The 18798-nt window shown below is 28.0% G+C and overlaps 1 protein-coding gene across 1 annotated transcript in view; it reads left to right on the top strand.

Annotated features, from left to right (window-relative positions):
* Positions 1–6668: 6668 nt before the first annotated feature.
* Positions 6669–18798, top strand: part of LOC111689351 (poly(U)-binding-splicing factor half pint) — an 18246-nt gene continuing 6116 nt past the window's right edge. Inside the window, exons 1-2 of the mRNA XM_046954973.1 lie at positions 6669–6724; positions 11451–11954. Coding sequence (XP_046810929.1) covers positions 6717–6724; positions 11451–11954 — 512 coding nt within the window. The 5' untranslated portion in view covers positions 6669–6716. The remainder of the gene's footprint in view (positions 6725–11450; positions 11955–18798) is intronic.

The following is an 18798-nucleotide window of genomic DNA, read 5'->3' as shown; positions in this document are numbered from 1 at the left end:
GATTGTAGTCTAAACATATTATCGTTATTGTAACATTTTTTAAAATATCACATTATGATTAAATACCGTCAAAATATTTCATCATGATATTTTTGTATTTATCATAATATTGTTATATGTGATCATATTATGATCCAAGGTGATCAAAATTTCGTTTTAAATATGTATCGAAATCAAAATAAATTTAACGAATAAAAATATATATAATATAAAGATAATATACTTACAATACTTAACACAATTCGCAACTTTCAATATGCCGACTTATATGAAGTTTTGGTTCATAAAAAAATTTTAGTATAATATCATAAAAAACTAGTATTTTCAAGCCTGTTATGAACGTTAGTCATTTTCTAAAGCGAATTTTAATTTGCCGATTTATATGAAGTTTTGGTTCATAAAAAAATTTTAGTATATTATCATAAAAATACTAGTATTTTCAAGCCTGTTATGAACGTTAGTCATTTTCTAAAGCGAATATTATATGGAGGCCATGTCAAAATGTAAACCGATTTTGTTAATTCTGAATACCAATCATTCTGCAACAATAGTTTAGGTTTTATCGTTCTTTTAAGAGACTGGCAGACTGACTGACTGACTGACTGACAGACATGTCTAGATCGTTTGAGAATAAGGACCTAGAAACTTTCAATGTTACAAATAAAATCAAAGATATGTAGTCGAAACTTGATAATTCAAATTAAATATTTAACTTTTCTTACCTTTTTAATCTTATTAACTGTTTTTCAAATCAGCCGAAAAAACGAACATTTAAAAAGGCGTTATGTATCTATGTATATCGGAAATTTATTGTACAGCCAGGATGTACGATAACTTCTGTAAACAAATTTACACCATTTTTAAAACTTTTTGATGATGTAAAAATATGATAAACAATCATTTTATAAAAACTTCGGCGTTCAGTCAAAATTTCGCCGAACATTGGCCGAACCTCATTTTTTAACGAACCCGTATCCGAACGCACAGTGGGGCAGAATCGAAACTTTTTGGAAATAAATCTGGCATTTCTAAACGGCTAATCCGATCGGGATAAAATTTGGCGTGAGCCAAGGAGTATTCGAGTTTAAGTTTTGAAGATGAACCCTGAAGATGCTCCAGGGACAGCGCTGTGGCGGCTTAAAATAGTGTACCTACGACATGTAAAATTTTTAAACTCGTGCTATTTTTTTGTTTTTCATCCAAATACAAAGATTTTTAAATTTTCTGAAAACATACTACTTATCTCTTATAATATCCGAGTTATTGGCATTTAAAAATGTAGTGATACAAAATTTACCATACCTTCGTCCCCCTTTTTTTGAATACCGGGCGTAATTTTGGACCAAATGGACTCAATTTTTTCTTGTTAGTTAGACAACAAAATCTCCAGTAATATTTTTCATTTTATTTCAGATCAATATCACTTACAGATCTAAAAATATTCGTTTTCTAATTTAAAAATTCCAAAAATTTTAGATTTTTGCCGTTTTTTGCCAAAAATGTGTCCTAACTCTTTTATTAATAAATTAAAATTTTCTTTAAGAACATATAACAATTTTATAGTTTTCTAAAAGGTATCTTTACGCAGAAACTTCAACTTTGGGCGACATGTTCGAAAACCCCAAAGCTGGGATCAGACAACTGAAAGCAGTTTTGGAAACCTCAATATGTTTTCTATTTACTCCAAAAGTATTTTCCCAGCCCTGAAAGAAATGTGGACCCTATGGGCAAAAAAGTAAAAAATCCCATTTTTGGGATTTTCATTCCCATTTTTGGGAATTGCGGGATGCCCTTCGACCTTTTTAATTTTTTTCATTTTCTTATTTGAAATGACAAATTTAAAAATAGTTGAAAATTTCATTGAGTTTTGTTCATATATAAAGATTTTGTTATATATTACATATTTGTTTAATTTCTATAACTATGATTTATATCAAAATTTTAATAGGGTCGCAGATAGCTACAACAATTTAGTCCATATTTATCCCTTAATATCTCCAAATATGTTCATTTAAACCTGTATCCTTTAATTTCATATTTTTCATATTTTAGTATTAAATATGACAGAACATACATTTGGTGTTGAATATAATATTTGGACAATTTTTAAAAATTATTTAGTTAATTATTTTATTAAAGACTATAACATTGTATATACAATAAAAAATTATAATTTTGTTATGAGCCACGCACAATAACACATAAATCACCCCACACAAACCACCTTTCCCGCCCACCGAAATATAAAACACAGTTTAATACAATACCATCAGTTAGTATAATAGCTTTTTTTATTTGAACTGTTTATCTTAAAAATAATACAATTAATTCTTACAATAGTTAATTCCTAAAACTACTTACTTTCTATAAAATAATCTGTCATATCGGTATACATACCCAGAAGGTAATATAAGTTCTTTAAATCTTCCTTGTTTTGAGATGATAGAGTTTCATAACAAATCCATCTTTTTCGCATAGTTGAAAGAACAGGATCAGAAGATAGAAGTAAACTATTAAAAATATCTTCATTCTGTTATTGCCTGGAGCATTTTCTTGAGCTGAATAGTTGAACATGCTTAAAATCTCGATTCCACGCTTCCTGGGCTTCTTCTGTTAACTCTCCAAGTGGAAGAATATTCGATTCAATTATTATTTGACCATGACACAATACTTTGTGTACTGTTGGTGTTAGTTCCCTCCATGGATACAGAGATACAAATAGCTTAGAAATTTCAGATGAATATTCCCCAAATCGATTTTCATTAATTTTATGTTTACTATTAAGTGCCATTAAAATGGTGTTAACTCTTCGAAGCAACTCCTTGTCGATTCCAGTTATTTTTGAAGTAATTACAAAATCACGAAAAAACCTTCTCGCCGTATTACCGTCATTTGTACTACCGCAACTTGGAAGTGGTTTGTCGATGTTTAATCCCATCTGAACTTTAAATTCTTCTTGGATTCTGCTTTTTTCCGCAGCTCTCAGTTCTTTCAATTCTTCATTATTTTTTGTAGATTTAGTGAGATTCTCTGGCACACTTCTATATTTGAGGTCGTTATGCTATGTGTAAAAAGTAATCCAAAAATCGTATTCTGGCATGAAGTGGTGAAATTCCGAAAGACAGGAATTCTTCATTAATACTTCTGCTTTTGTTTATATTTGAGAGTTGCGACTTTTTCTCATTACATATTGAGCATCTCCAGAAGGAAGAAATTATTGTTATGGCATTGCTGACCTTTCGTTAATAGACGTGCATCTATTTCATCTTTTAAATATTCCACTAAATCTTTTGTTTTTTTCTTTGACTCCTTTATATATTCAAATCCAATGGGTCCACAAAATTTTTTTGAACCCGAAGTTGTATTGATCCATATACCTTCAAATGAATTTCCGATTCTTGACGATGATGGATTAAGGGAATATGAACGAATTCGTAATGGCACTAATGATGACAAAAATACACTTTTGTAGTCTGCTAATGTCCGACTTTCACAAGCTTGTTTGTATTCTGGAAGTGCTGATAAACCGTCACATCCCCACTTACATATTAAGACAACATCACAGTTATGAATTTTCCTTAGTTGGTCTTCTGAAAAGTCTGACACAATTCTTGATGCTGTGTTTTCGAGCAAAGATGATATATCAATACAAGCTTCCACATCATTAACAGCAATAGGTGATGGTAGGATAGTTTGTTTTTTTTATATGACAAAATCTTTATTTATGAACAAAACTCAATGAAATTTTCAACAGTTGTTAAATTTGTCATTTCAAATAAGAAAATGAAAAAAATTGAAAAGGTCAAAGGGCATCCCGCAATTTTCAAAAATAGGAATGGAAATCCCAAAAATGGAATTTTTTACTTTTTTGCCCATAGGGTCCACATTTCTTTCAGGGCTTGGAAAATACTTTTGGAGTAAATAGAAAACATATTGATGTTTCCAAAACTGCTTTCAGTTTTCTGATCCCAGCTTTGGGATTTTAGAACATGTCGCCCAAAGTTGAAATTTTGATAAAAAAATAGGTCATATTCGGAAGGATGCAGTGGCAACATTTTCAAAAAATAGGACAAGTTTTTTACGCCAAAGCGTTCTGCGTAAAGATACCTTTTAGAAAACTATAAAATTGTTATATGTTCTTAAAGATAATTTTATTTTATTAATAAAAGAGTTAAGACACATTTTTGGCAAAAAACGGCAAAAATCTAAAATTTTTTGAATTTATAAATTAAAAAACGTTTTTTGGATCTGTAAATGATATTGATCTGAAATTTTCTGTATATTCTGGAAATTTTGCTGTCTAACTAACAAGAAAAAATTGAGTCCATTTGCCAAAAATTTTATACCGATCCGATCTAAACGGCTGATCGGATCGGTATAAAATTTTTGGCAAATGGACTCAATTTTTTCTAGATTTATTTAAAAAAAATTCGATTCCTCCCCACTGTGGAACGTTCGGTCGGACACTAGAAAATATTAATACGTCGAAACTAATGAATCCAGAGTTGTCATTGTGTATTTTTAAATATTTTTTTAACCGATTTAATCTACACTAAAAATAATCCATGCTCAACTTAACGAAAAAAATCGTAACTTCTATTTTCGTAATATTTACAAAAAATTTCGTGAAATATTATTTAATAAAATCCTTTTCTATTTTTACGAAAACCTTTCATAATATTTTTTTTAAATTTTAGCGAAATTAAAAATGATGTTAATTTTAATATCATTAATTTTATTATCATTAAATAAAACTACAACATTTTTATAAAATTTAAGAAAATGTATAATATTATGCACGAATTATTTTCATTAAAAAATTAAAAATTCTTGTTGAGCAAAATGCAATTTTTTCAATTTATGTAAATTAATTTTTCCAAGATTATTTTGCATTATACTAAAATATTTCGTACAATTTTATATATATTACGAAAGAATTTCGTGGTGCGAAACAATGAACGATTCGTACAATGTACGGAATTTTTCGTATATATTAGGGATATTAGTGTAAGATTAGAACATAAACAATTATTAATATAATCAAATCCATCGGCAATTAATTCTTTGATTATTCTATAATAAAACTAAAGTTTTTTCTTTGATTATTCTATAATAAAACTAAAGTTTTTTCGAAAATAAATAATAATCATTGAGAAAATCTTTGCAGGAAAATTATTTGTATAAGGATATATTACCTAACTGGACATTTTTTTAAACTTTTTTAAAAAATATGTACAAATAAATCAGTTTTCATGTATATTGTTATCTTTTACTTTGAAGTACACCTCATTCCCTTTTTATAATATTTTGTTTCAGCGTTAAAAGAGTGTAAGGTGTATATAAGATTTGTTCCTAAATAAACATATAAATATGCATAAAAAATTCACAATTATTCCTAAATATAATTGTTGATACACAAAAACATATATGTATATTTTTAAAGTCAACTGACATAAAAATCAAATAACTTAATAAGTATAACTGTTCATTGTCTTTGCACTCAATTCTTAAGTTTATTCAAGTGCCCCTCTCTCTTTTACTCGGGGTACCGTTAAGTGACGATTGCCACTCCCCTGCTTACTTGGTGTACAAGATAAAAAAAATTCAAATGGGATACAACTAGCTAGTTAGAATTTAGTGGAATATAACAATTGTGACTCCCCTCACTCGTTTACCTAGGGTACAGTAAGGTGACGACTGTCTTCACTCTCGTTTACGAATAGTACGTTGGTGACGAATAACCCAATAGTATATAGAAATTAGCGTCAACTATATGGTTACACTTTAGTGTAAAAATTACTATCTTTTACTTATGCATTGACTCTTTGCCGAACTGCTGGGCAATGTTTACCAGAAAAAATACGAAAGTGGTGTTGCTTTGCGCTTGTTTGAATACAGTAAAGAACAACAACAACATATTGCTAGTGCTAAGCGCATTATGTTTGTATAGAAAACACACGGACTATAGCTAAGCGGATTTACAAAAACAAAAGAGTACCAAGCGAATATGGCTTGGACATCCGTGATGTAGAATATCATCGCTATACTTGTATTTTAAAACTGTTTTCCGAAGGCCAATTTTATATGGCTTTGCGAAAACGTAGATGTGGTTAGTGTTCGAGTCTGATAGATAAGAGGTGGTGGATTCATTTCCTACCCGAAGCACTGGAAAAAGGGTATATTTTTAAATAATAGTGAGTTTTATTAAGTTTCATTGCGATACAAATGGTTACAAGTCAATTTTAGACGCTTAAGACATTCTTTGAAGGGGGATTTGTATGGGGGCTAGGGTCAAATAAGGGCCGGCCTGGCTGTCCATGTAAACCATGTGCGCAAGGTACAGTTCACAATTTTCAAGATAATTTGATTGAATTATTGGCACACACTCTTTTTTTGGCCCTCTTGTAAAAAATCTCTTTTTTGTCGAAAATAAGTACAAATATTCCGGAACAAATCAAATGATTTATATTTTTTTAATTATTTCCATTTTTAACATACTGATTGGTGGGTATCATATGGTCGACTATACCCGACTATACAGTGCATTATTAGCGAATTCGTATTTTGGGGTGGTTTTATATTAGGATAAACCATTATTGACATAGAATAGATGTTTCTTTTAGATTGGATATATTTATTAAATACGTATTTATTTCTATTTGCAGCAATTGGCATCACAACGAACACAAGTGCAGAGACAGCAGGCTTTGGCACTAATGTGCAGGTAAGTGTAATTCATACAAATATGAAACATTTATGCGTATTTCATTATAAAATAAGTCCCCAATTTAAAAATGAAGAAAAGTCCCAACGAATTTTTTTTTGATTTCATATAAAATAAGTTCCCATTAAAAAAATTAACATCTAGAAAAGAAAAAATAAATTATGGAACAAGTTGTTTTAAGTGACATTTCCAAAAAAGTAGGTTTTTTTACGTTCAAAAAACTACAATAACGTTATTATTTCTTGCGTTTTCATTTAAAATCAAACATAATTTAATTAATTATACCCAATATACTTAATTTGTTTTTTTTCGAATTTGAAATGATAAATCTTAATTTCAACTGTTTTGTTTCGTAATAAATGAAACACTTCATTTCCAATTGTCCTTTCTAAAATTTGAACGTAAAATATAATGTTATCTTTTCTGAAATAAAAAAATGTCCGGGCACCACTGGTATTGAATAAATGTAAGTATGTATTTATGAGCACAGTCTAAGCTACTTTTAGGAATGAGATATCAATTTCTATCCATCGCCAATTACTATCTTTATATAAAAATTTTGAATTATCTATCAGTTTTTATTGTAAACGAAATTTTTTATTTAATTCATATATGTGGTACCAATCCTAGCTCTAATAGTTTTTTAGATATTAAAGTAATTAAAGTAATTTGTGCAATATCTATATAAAACTAGAATCTAGTTTTATATATTAAATTTATCTGGGAGGTAGCAAGTACCCCAATGGAAGTCTGCCCGTTATACTCTAAATGTCAAAGTTCTTCAATTCAACATTCAATTTAATCTAGAAAAAAAAAACAAGTAAGACGTTTCAGTATAATACCCTACACCTGTATACGAATAAAATGTAATTTAGTTTTCATAACAAAGCATTTAAGTTGAATTGCACCTTGCCTCAGATATACATAAGCCATTTATTGTTTAATAAAACTGTGGATATTTATAAAATGCCGCAGTTTTTTTACCATAAAACTAACACAGAATCAAATATTTTCTATTCTCATATAAAAAATTTCGTAAACCATTTTAAAAATATCATATTCTTTATATGTCGTCGGGAAACAGTAACATAAGACATTTTAACATCAGAGTAGGCATAAGGACATCGGTTAGAAATGTGTGACAAAATTACATAAAATCAATTTGTTGTATATACAGACTAAAAAATTATATCTCAATTTTTTCTTAACCGATTTAATATTTCTGTTTAGAAAATTGATTTCTTTGTACTTTTAAACCGTCTTGTCCATACCCGAGCAAAATTACGTACATCAATACCCAACATAACCGGGTATGTCATACAATTTATATGGCCATTTCATCTTTTTATACATTTGTAGTGTATAATTCAGATAATTATTAAAACTAATTTAATAAAACGTATGTATATATAAATTAAATAGTTTTTGATCATAAACCATTAAATTTAGCAATTTCTTTTAAAATTTTCTAATTGCTTTCCTATCATATGCAAAAAACCTAAAGAAAAACGCCTTCATAACGTATAATGTACATTATGCAGAATTTGATTTTGTAAAATTTTTACTTCAACAAGCTATTACTCAGTGACCGGGAAAGAAAATTGAACAAAACTTTTTATATATTACTAGCTTATACCCGGTGTGCTTCGCTACCCCTATCGAAATTAAATACATAATCAAAAAAATTATTTAGTTACTAAATTATAAAATTTTTCTTAATTTCTCTTGGTGACATTATATTTCATTTAAATTCTAAAATAATACATTAATGGTATATTTACTTCTTACTTGCTAAAATTTAATATATACCTTTAGCCTTAAAGAATATTTCTTATTCTAATGCCTTGGGATACACAATATTTTTTTACCCTCTAGTATAAATAAAAAAACCCACTTAACGATTTTCCTAACCACAATAGTTTTCCAGATTAGCAATATGTTACATATGAGAGATGGCAAGCAAATCCCATCTATCTATGAACAATTTGAATTATCTAACAGTTTTCAAGATATACGAAATTTTTTATTTAATTCATATATGTGGTGCCAAGCCCCCCACTGAAATCCCGCCCGTTATTTTCTAAATGTTCACATGAATGTCAAAGTTATTCATATAAAATTTGAGGATTCTAGCTCTGTTTCCTAGATAACTATTCTTTCTATTTAATTCATGTGGGGGCTTCAAGGCCGCCCTTTATCCTCCAAATGTTTAGATGAATATTAATATAATATGTAAGCAAAATTTTATGAATCTAGTTCTATATTTTCCTAGATAAACAATTTTTTGTATTTTATTCATAGTCCCCATTAAAAGTTCGCTCGTTATACTCTAAATGTTCAGATGAATGTAAAAATTCTTCAAGTGAAATTTAATGATTCTATCTCTAACAGTTTCTCAGATATACGAATTTGTCTATAGTCCGCCAATTTATCACCCAAAATGTTTACATGGATGTTGAAGTTTTTCGTGCAAAAATTTAAGATTCTAACTGTAATAGTTTCCAAGATAAACGAATTTTTGAATTTAATTTATATGGGAGGTGCCACGCCCCCTAAAGCTAGTCCGCTCACTTTTTATCCCATATAATTATATTGACACTAAAGTGCCTCCGACAAAAAGTTTGGATATCTTACAAGTAAGTTTCTTCTTTACAGTAATCAAATTATTTGTAGATTTTGTAAATTATATATGAAAAATTCAGTAAATATTTTACTTCTTTCTTTATATTAACATATTTGATTTAAATCTAAACATTATTCGAACAAAAAATTTGTTTGATATTTAAATTTAACAAAATTTATGTTTATTTTAATATTTTTTTTTTATTTGTAGTGAATTTTTAATAAATTTTTTAATTGAGAAAAAATTAGTTTTTTTTTCAATTATTTCTGTTTACTAAATATACAGTTTTCGTGAAACACTCGTTTTTAAGCAATTTTACATTTGATTTGGTGAATTTTCGTACTGAATAGTACATTTATTTTTTTCTGTGTACAAAACAAAATCAAAAGCTAAAAAAATCAAATAATATAAAATTAATTAAACAAGTGATGCGTTTCATTAATTTCTTTTAATATAAACTTATTTTACTTTCTTTATTCCACATATTAAAATAATAAATAAACCTTTTTAATAAAATGTTACTTATTTAGTTAGGTAAACAGCTATTTGTAATTTTTGTGTTACCACTTTATTGTTTTTTATACCAAAATCGATTTAATTTTTTGTTTATATGCTGAAATAAACAATTGACTACACTAAACTTTCCTACAACATTCCAAAAACATATGAAAAACAAGTATGAAAGTATAGTCGGGCATGGCCGACCATATAATACCCTACACCATAAGTATATTTTTAAAATTTTTATTTTTTATAAAGAAACTTTTATGTTGAATATTACCATAATTCCAAAGTATTTAAGCAAATTTATTGATAAAAAAACTAAAATTTCTAAATGTTGCTTTATATAGGTCAAATATGGGCCGATCATCGGTAAATTTGGGAAAAGGATATATTTTTTAATAACAGTTAGTTTTGTTGAGTTTCAATGCGATACAATTGGTAACAAGTCAATTTTAGACGTTTAAGACATTTTTTAAATGAGGGTTTGTATGGGGGCTAGGGTCAAATAAGGGCCTATCCTTACGAAAATCTGCAGTGTCATTTATACTTATATAAAACTTATTTGTGCCAATTTTTAGAGAGACAATAGAATATTTGACGTAATTATGGCATACAAATTTCAAATCGGGAGATACGGTTGTATGGGGGCTTGGTGAAATAATGGACCGATTTCAACCATTCATTCCTGCGCCAGAGAACAAGCTTGGTCAAAATTTCATCAAATTATCTTGAAAATTGCGGCCTGTACCTTGCGCACAAGGTTTACATGGACAGTAAGCCAGGCTAACGTAAAACCTCAAATAATTATTTGTCGAATAAACCGGATAAGACAAAAACCCGAATAATTGAATACCCTAGTAAAAGTGTTTCTGTAAGAAAATTCTGTAAGAACTTTCTAACATGAACTGTTAAAAAATACTCACATTTAAAACGCGCGAAAAGTAAAATTTTAAGAAAAACTTTATTTGTAACATGAATTTTATAAAATAATAAAAAAGTTATGATGTTTTTATAATTAATTAAGATTAAAATTAATATTATTTGGAGGAATTTCCGATATACAAAAGTAAACGCTGAAAAAGTACTTGGGCATAAACTTAGAACTTGCAAGTAAATAATTTATTGGGATCACCTTTTATTTTATTTCTATATTATTAATTTAATCTTCGTTTATAAAATTGTTTGGTAATTTCTGTTTTCTTTTATATTTATGTTTTTGACTGCTGATTTATTGGAAATTTCTAATAAAATCGTAAATCATAATTTACTCACAAATCGAGAAACGATGGAATTTTTGTTTTACACTTCACGATGTGAGAACTTCTCACCAAAAGTTACAGAATCGGGTACAGAATAAAATTTGAATTTATAAATGAAAAGAAAAAGAAAAAAAATAATAATGATGAATTTATAACATGGTTAATATTGTTTTTACATATAATTTCTTTGTTCAAGTTATAGAACTGAAATTGAGTAAAATTAATATAATGAACCATATAAAGCTGATAAGATCTGAAAAAATTCCACAAAAAAAATAGAAATAAATAAAAAAGTATATAAATTAAACAATGTTTCTTTTTAATTATACAATCATTTCAGGGTTTATGTTGGAAGTATATCATTTGAACTTAAAGAAGATACGATAAGAGCCGCCTTTCTTCCATTCGGTCCTATAAAATCGATTAATATGTCGTGGGATCCAATAACACAAAAGCATAAAGGATTTGCCTTCGTTGAATACGAAATACCCGAAGGTGCCCAGCTGGCATTAGAACAAATGAATGGAGCTTTGATGGGTGGTCGTAACATTAAAGTAGGTCGACCCAGTAATATGCCACAAGCCCAACAAGTAATAGATGAAATACAAGAAGAAGCAAAAAATTTTAATAGGATTTATGTGGCCTCCATCCATCCAGATTTATCTGAAGAAGATATAAAAAGCGTTTTCGAAGCTTTTGGTCCAATTCTGTATTGTAAATTGGCCCAAGGGACATCTCTACACACGCACAAGGGGTATGGATTTATTGAATATGCGAATAAACAAGCAATGGATGAAGCAATTGCAAGCATGAATCTGTTTGATCTTGGTGGACAACTTTTAAGGTAAACAATTTGAATTATAAATTACTAGCTATATAGTCAGCAATATGTGTATACACACATGTATAGTGCAAGTATTTGTACAATATTTTAAAACTCTCACTACTTTTGTTCTTATGATATACACATGTTTTGTATTAAAGACGACATGTCTGCTATTGATTTTCTTCCATATATTTATATGGATGTCAACTTTAAGGTGAATTTTAGTACTTAATTTAAATTGGAGGTGCGTTCTTGTATGGTAAATTTTGTATATATTTTTTTTTGTTCAATTAAAATTAATTTTTAACATAAGTCTTTATTTACAAAATTTGCGTTTTAATTTTTATAAAATATAGCTTTATTTTGTGATAATGCATAGGGGTAACAACTATGCATTAACAACAAACAAAAATCTGACAATTTTTCTGCCGAAGTGCCGTGATAAATATTTGACTAGTAGAGACAGGGGTTCAGATATATAAATTTTTGTAAATAATTCATATGGGAGGTGCCAAGCCCCTGTTTTTAATCCCCCCAATTTGTTACCCCAATGTTCGTACATATTATAGCTCCAATAGTTTCCCAATTGTAAAAATTGTATATTTAATTCATATGGGAAGCATGGGGATGCTACATTTTCACTAAATTGCTCAGATAAATTTATCTAAAGCAAGGATGCTCAAGTCATATGCACTTCGTATTCATTTGTTCATGTAAATGCGCTTAGCTATAGCCTGTGTATTTTCTATACGTAGAGCGCTCAACACTAGCAATGTGAAATACTCAAACAACTTTGTCTTATTCGTTTTATTTTCCGTTCTGCATTGTTTGAAATTTATAACTAACACCAATAGTTTTAAATTTCAAACATTATTCAGAGAATAATTATTGTATGTTCACTCATGGTCCACTCTCATATAATTGAAAACGTTCCTAGCAAGTAAAATTGTAGAAAATTGTAAGTAGTTACTTTTTGGGTAAATAACTACTTATTTTTGTTCGCCAATGACCAACTAGTTACAAATGTCATTATTCTACTTTTCTGGATTTAAAACTGGGTTTACAGTTAAATTTGATAGTATATTTTCTTACTCAATGTAAATATCAACATTTCTTGGAAAACTTCCAAAATCAAATACGGTTATAAACAGTAACTAATTCCTTATAGACACAGGATCGGCAGACTTTGCACTTGTATAAGTGAAAGAGCGAAAAAACAAGAAATGAGAAATCATTGTACTCTCATCTCTACAAAAATGCATGTATGGAAAACTGAAATTTTGAAATAATATTAATGTAACACAAAACTAATATTTTTTAGTTTAAAAGTAACAATTATTTTCTGCCTGTTTTGTACATATTCTAAAAACTATTAAATATGTAGTGCAGAAACAAAAAAGTACAACAATAATTAGTATTATGCATCCCTTCATTAATTTATTTTCGTTCATTTTCATTGCAAAAGCAAGAGACGAGCGACGACACAACCTTCTTCTATGACAGCTCATATGCACAGGGTATAAGACGAAAAAAATCATATATGTTACTTTTAAACCAAAAAATATTAACACAAAAAGAATGACTTATAGTTAGTTATATATTTCGAGAGAAAAGCAATTTGTGCCAATAATTTGGTAAAAATTATATAAGTACCAGTTGTTGCTTAATTTTGATGAGATAAGTTTTTTGCCCATAGACTAAACCGAGTAAGCGTTATCCAATTTGCACAAACATTCGTACTACCACATAATATTATTTTTTCAAAACTGGAAAAAATCATATAGGTTACTTTTAAACCAAAAAATATTAGTTTTGTGTTACAGTAAAATTATTTCAAAATTATTACAATACATTGAAAACTTAAAATATATAAAAGCTGATATCTAAAAGAATATATACAAGAAAACTTTTCCCGAAAATTTTTGACCCTTGTATTACATAAAAAGGGGAACAACTCCCCAAAAATTGTGAACCAAATGGGCCAAAAATATATGATTTCGGTTAATAGTAACCCCTTAAAACAATTTAAAGCATAAAACAAATTCGATTCTAAAATTTGTGTTTTGTATAATATGATCAAATATGAAATACAGGAAAAATTCGTATACTTTTGTGAGGCAATGGACTTTTTTTAAAAAAAAGGTAATTTAATTTAATATACGTAAATTTTTCAAATTTTAAAAAGCGTGATATCAAAGCTAAAGACTGCCTAGACAATATTACAAATTATTTTATTTTTTTGCACACAAAATATATTATTAAATTTGGTTTCTTTTCATAGTTTACCTAAATTCGAATACTTGTGAGAGACACTGTACATGCAAATCGCAAGCATTTCTACAAACTCGAAACAACCTCATGCACTACACAACAGACTTGTTCAAACGTAAAATACTAGTATGTTTGTCAAGCCGCTTGTGTAGTTTATTTGTTCCTTAACAATTTGTTGTTAATGAACAGAGATATTATTACAATTCCAAAAAATTCTAAAAAACGTATGTACTATGCATTTTTTAATTTTTTGATATATTTCAGTGACGCGAATATCTCTATAGTATCTATATTGAAACAACTATTGTTCATAGTAGATTTTTTGGGTAATTTTAATTGCTTTGAAAATATACAGTATCGGTCAATACTAAAGCACCCCCTTATTGAAGTTTTCTTTAATGTAGTTCTAGTTATTAAAAAGCAGGCAAATTTTAAAGATATTACACTTTTTGTTTATAGTTTTGGTAGGTATTTTAAAAACTGTAACACAAAATTTGTATGTTATTTATTGAAGAAAAAATTTAATATAATATTCATATTCTTCAAAATTTCATTGGTCAAAACATTATCACCCTCATAAAAATGATTTATTAAATCGGATTTTTCAATTCCTTCTTTAAATTTTTTAATTATAAATTACATTTTTAATATACAAATATCCTTTTTTACTTTATTCTTTTATGTTATTGTTTGTTTTTTAAAACTTTATTGGCCGTATAGCACCAGACTGCGGAATTGGAGATGCCACTTTCAAAATTTCGTAGATAAGATACAGAAACAATGAACACTTTTTTCCAAATTGTTAAAATATCTCTAAAATAAATTTTTGAGACGAAAACGTTTTATATTTATCTACTGATAATGATAATCTACCGATTTTTTGGACCAAATTTCGAGCAATATTTCAATATTTGGCAGTTAAAAATCATTTTCAGAAGTTTAAAATGGACTGAAATGAAAAGAACTGTTGATGAACAGATAGAATAATGCTGAAATAAGTTAAATTTAATATTAAAAGTTCAACAAATATCAACATTTTATAAACTCAGACCTCCAGGGGATATTGCAGTTGGAGTAATTTGACCTATTAGAATAATGGTATAATGGTATATAGTGTTAAAAAAATAATTTTAACATTAAAAATTAAAGTAAAAAGGATATTTTTATATTTAAAATTTTTTTATGGGTGTGCTAATGTTTTGACCAATGAAATTCTAAAGAATATAAATATTTTCCTAAATTTTTTCTTTAATAATTAATATAGAAACTTTCTTCTTCTTTCTTAGCGACCTTTCAAAACTATAAACAAAAGTGTAATATCTTTCAAATTTGCCTTATTTTTAATAACTACAACTATTTTAAAGAAATCTACAATAAGGGGGTGCATTTGTTTTGGCCAATACTATGTTTAGAATTTTTTAATTAGTATAAAAAATATATATAATTTATTTCTTTCGAATATTATACGAATCGATATTTTTTCATATAACCGGTAAAAACTTATTTTTATGCTGCATATAATTTGTAATATTTTCATAGAAAACAAGCTAGAGTGCTATATTCGGCTGAGTCGAATCTTAAATATCCTCCACCAGCTACTTTTATATTGAACTTTTTTATTAATTGATCAAATATTTGTAGAAATAAGTTTTCTCGTGTCTAAAGTAGAAAATCCCCAAAATTTTGAACATTACAAATGTCATTTTCTTTTACATTTTCATTATATACAACATTGTTGTACACAAATTGATAATGCAACTATGTAGTTAAATATGGTTAATGTGAATTTGGGGGCAGGATCTTGTATGGGAGATATGTCAATTATAGACCGATCGTAAAAGGTTCTTTGAGTAACATTTCTGTACAAAAAAGATATATTTCTTGATTTTCGGTAGCACCTATATTATGAACCGAAAAAAATCCACAGTAACAAAAATTTATAAAAAGAAAAAATTGTGTCTAAATTTTGTATCTGTATTATTTGGTAATGAATATTGTGCATTTAAGTGATTTTCTGGATGGGACCTTTAATGGAAGCTATGACCAAATATGAACCGATCGAGAAAAATTATTAATGTCTGTATATAAGAGCAATATTTGTGCCACATGTATGGATATTTATATTTGGTATTGAGTTATGTGCGTTTAAGTAGTTTTTGGAAGGGAACCTTGAATGGGAGCTATTACCAAATATGGACCGATCGTAAAAAAAATTAAAATAACATTTCTGTGTACAAAAATAATATATATGCCAAATTTTGTACGGATATCATATAATCTATAAATTATGGACCATTTAGAAAAAAATTTCAAAGTAACATTTCTGTATATAAGAGTAATACTTGTACCAAATTTTATATGGATATCTTAATTTAGTACTGAGTTATTTGCGCTTAAGTAATTTTCGGAAGGGAAAATTTTTTCTCTGAAAGAACTCTATTGATATAAAATGCTTATTATTAAATTTTGATTCATAACTTTTCCCGATTTTTGCTTATTTTCAATACCAAATTTCTTAGGACAATAATTCCACTTAATTTGGCTGACTTCATTTGCTTAGTTTTAACGTGAGCGTGTTTTAGGCAGACAGTCAGACAAACGGACATAGCTATATCGACTCAGAATTTGATAAGGACCCAGAATCTATATAATTTGTAGGATCTCAGATGTTACACACGGAATGCTACACCTCAAAAAACTTCAAATTGAAGATAAATCTTCTTCTATCGCAATACTGTATACGTGTAATTTTCCGAAAATCTTCGCATTCAAAACAATACTAACCGTACTATTCGAACAAAACATAAAATAATGTTTGTTCGTAAAAGTTCGAACTGTTCAGACTGATCAATCAATAGATTCCGAGATGTACGATTGGATTTGTACGATTTTCTGATTAAAAAGTTATTGCTATTAAACACTTTGGAATCATAATATGTGTACAAAATTTTTTGAACATGTAAAATCCGAAAATAACTGTTTTCTTTACGTTTTGATATAGATAATCCGTACTGCTACTTTTAGATGCTTGTAACAGTAGTTATATAAGTAGCAACATATACAAATTTTAATAGCAGTAGTACAGACATTGGTATTTAAATGTTACAATATAGCAGTTGAGTACTTCAATTCGTGGGCCTTCTAAAGACATATGTATATGCAAATTATAAGGATGCGACAATCACTTTTCATTGCCTTTTCGCAACAGATATTCCAGGGGGATTTTGCATCCTCTTCTAAAAGGATTTATGTATCGGAGGACTATGTATGAAAATATGGTTTATATTATATTTTTTAATAAGCATTCTATGAACATGTAAAATTGAAATGATATCATAAAGAACGCATTTATACTGAACCTTCTTTCCGTTGAAATATGTTCATTTGTTACTTTATTTTTGTTTATCGAAATTTTTTGTTTTATTCTATGGCTACCTCAATAATTTGGTAGCAAAATAACTATCAACTAGTAGCAACGATTTCCTTTTCCTACTTATTAAAATTAGTAATAAAATTATTTATATTTTAAACTTTCTACACCATTTATAGTTTAGAAGCTTTATAGTATAGTGTTCTATTTTAAGTTGCAATAGTTTTAAAACACACATCAACAGAGCGTAAAATTTTTTTTCCTCACTAACACAATTTCATTTTGTATTTGTGCATTCCATGCACTGAAAGATAAGTTTGTAAAATTTTTTTAAGTGTATTTTGGTGTAGTGACTACATTACTTTACAGTGTACTGGTTTAGAAATAACAAAAAACATTAAAACTTCTGTATTTTATATGAATAGGATTGAAAAAAATTTAAACACGACCAATTATTTTTGAGCATCGATAATGTATATATTTCCAATTTTAACTACAAAGTAAACCTTAATATGCACATTCTCTGTGTAACAAAAAGTAAAGAACTAATGGAAAATTTTAATAAATTAAACAGATGGTAGATTTTTATGTGTATAAAAATATTCCTCATACAATTGTCAATTAATTGAAAATATTAACAGTATAATCTTGCAAATTGACCTGTATGTCACGAATTTTTTAGGAGTTTATGTCGTTGATCCATTTTTATAAAAATTCCCATTATTTTTTACAATCACTCGTAAAAAATTCAAATAATTTCTTTTATGTATTTAATGACACTTTCTTAAGGGTTTCAAAATTAAAATAAATATTTAACGTTCAAAAACATGCGAAATTAACTTTCGCAAAGAACTTATTTTTTGGTTTAACATCAGAGAATTCTCTATGTGTAACTCACTCAAAAAACATCCATGCTCTCATTCTCTTGAACTGTAAGTTACGTACGTGTGAATTATGAAAAAGCAGAGGGCTCATTTGAGAGCTCGCTGCATATGTATGTTTTAAAAACATACCCTGCCAGCAACTCAACTAACTTTAAATGCATTAAAAGTCGACTTTTTCATCAACTAGTTATGGTTGATACTTGGATTATTTTTAATGAAGCCAACTGATTATTTTAACATGGCGATGTCATAGGCAGTAGTCAATTGTCCGACTCTGCATGACTTTTAAACTAACTTAAAGTTAGTTATATAATAGTTAGCTTAAAGTCAGCTTAAA

This window comes from Lucilia cuprina, chromosome 6 (assembly GCF_022045245.1).
Source record: "Lucilia cuprina isolate Lc7/37 chromosome 6, ASM2204524v1, whole genome shotgun sequence".
Taxonomy (NCBI): Eukaryota; Metazoa; Arthropoda; class Insecta; order Diptera; family Calliphoridae; genus Lucilia; species Lucilia cuprina.
The sequence above is the reverse complement of the archived record's forward strand: the minus strand, read 5'-3'. Positions and strand labels throughout refer to the sequence as shown.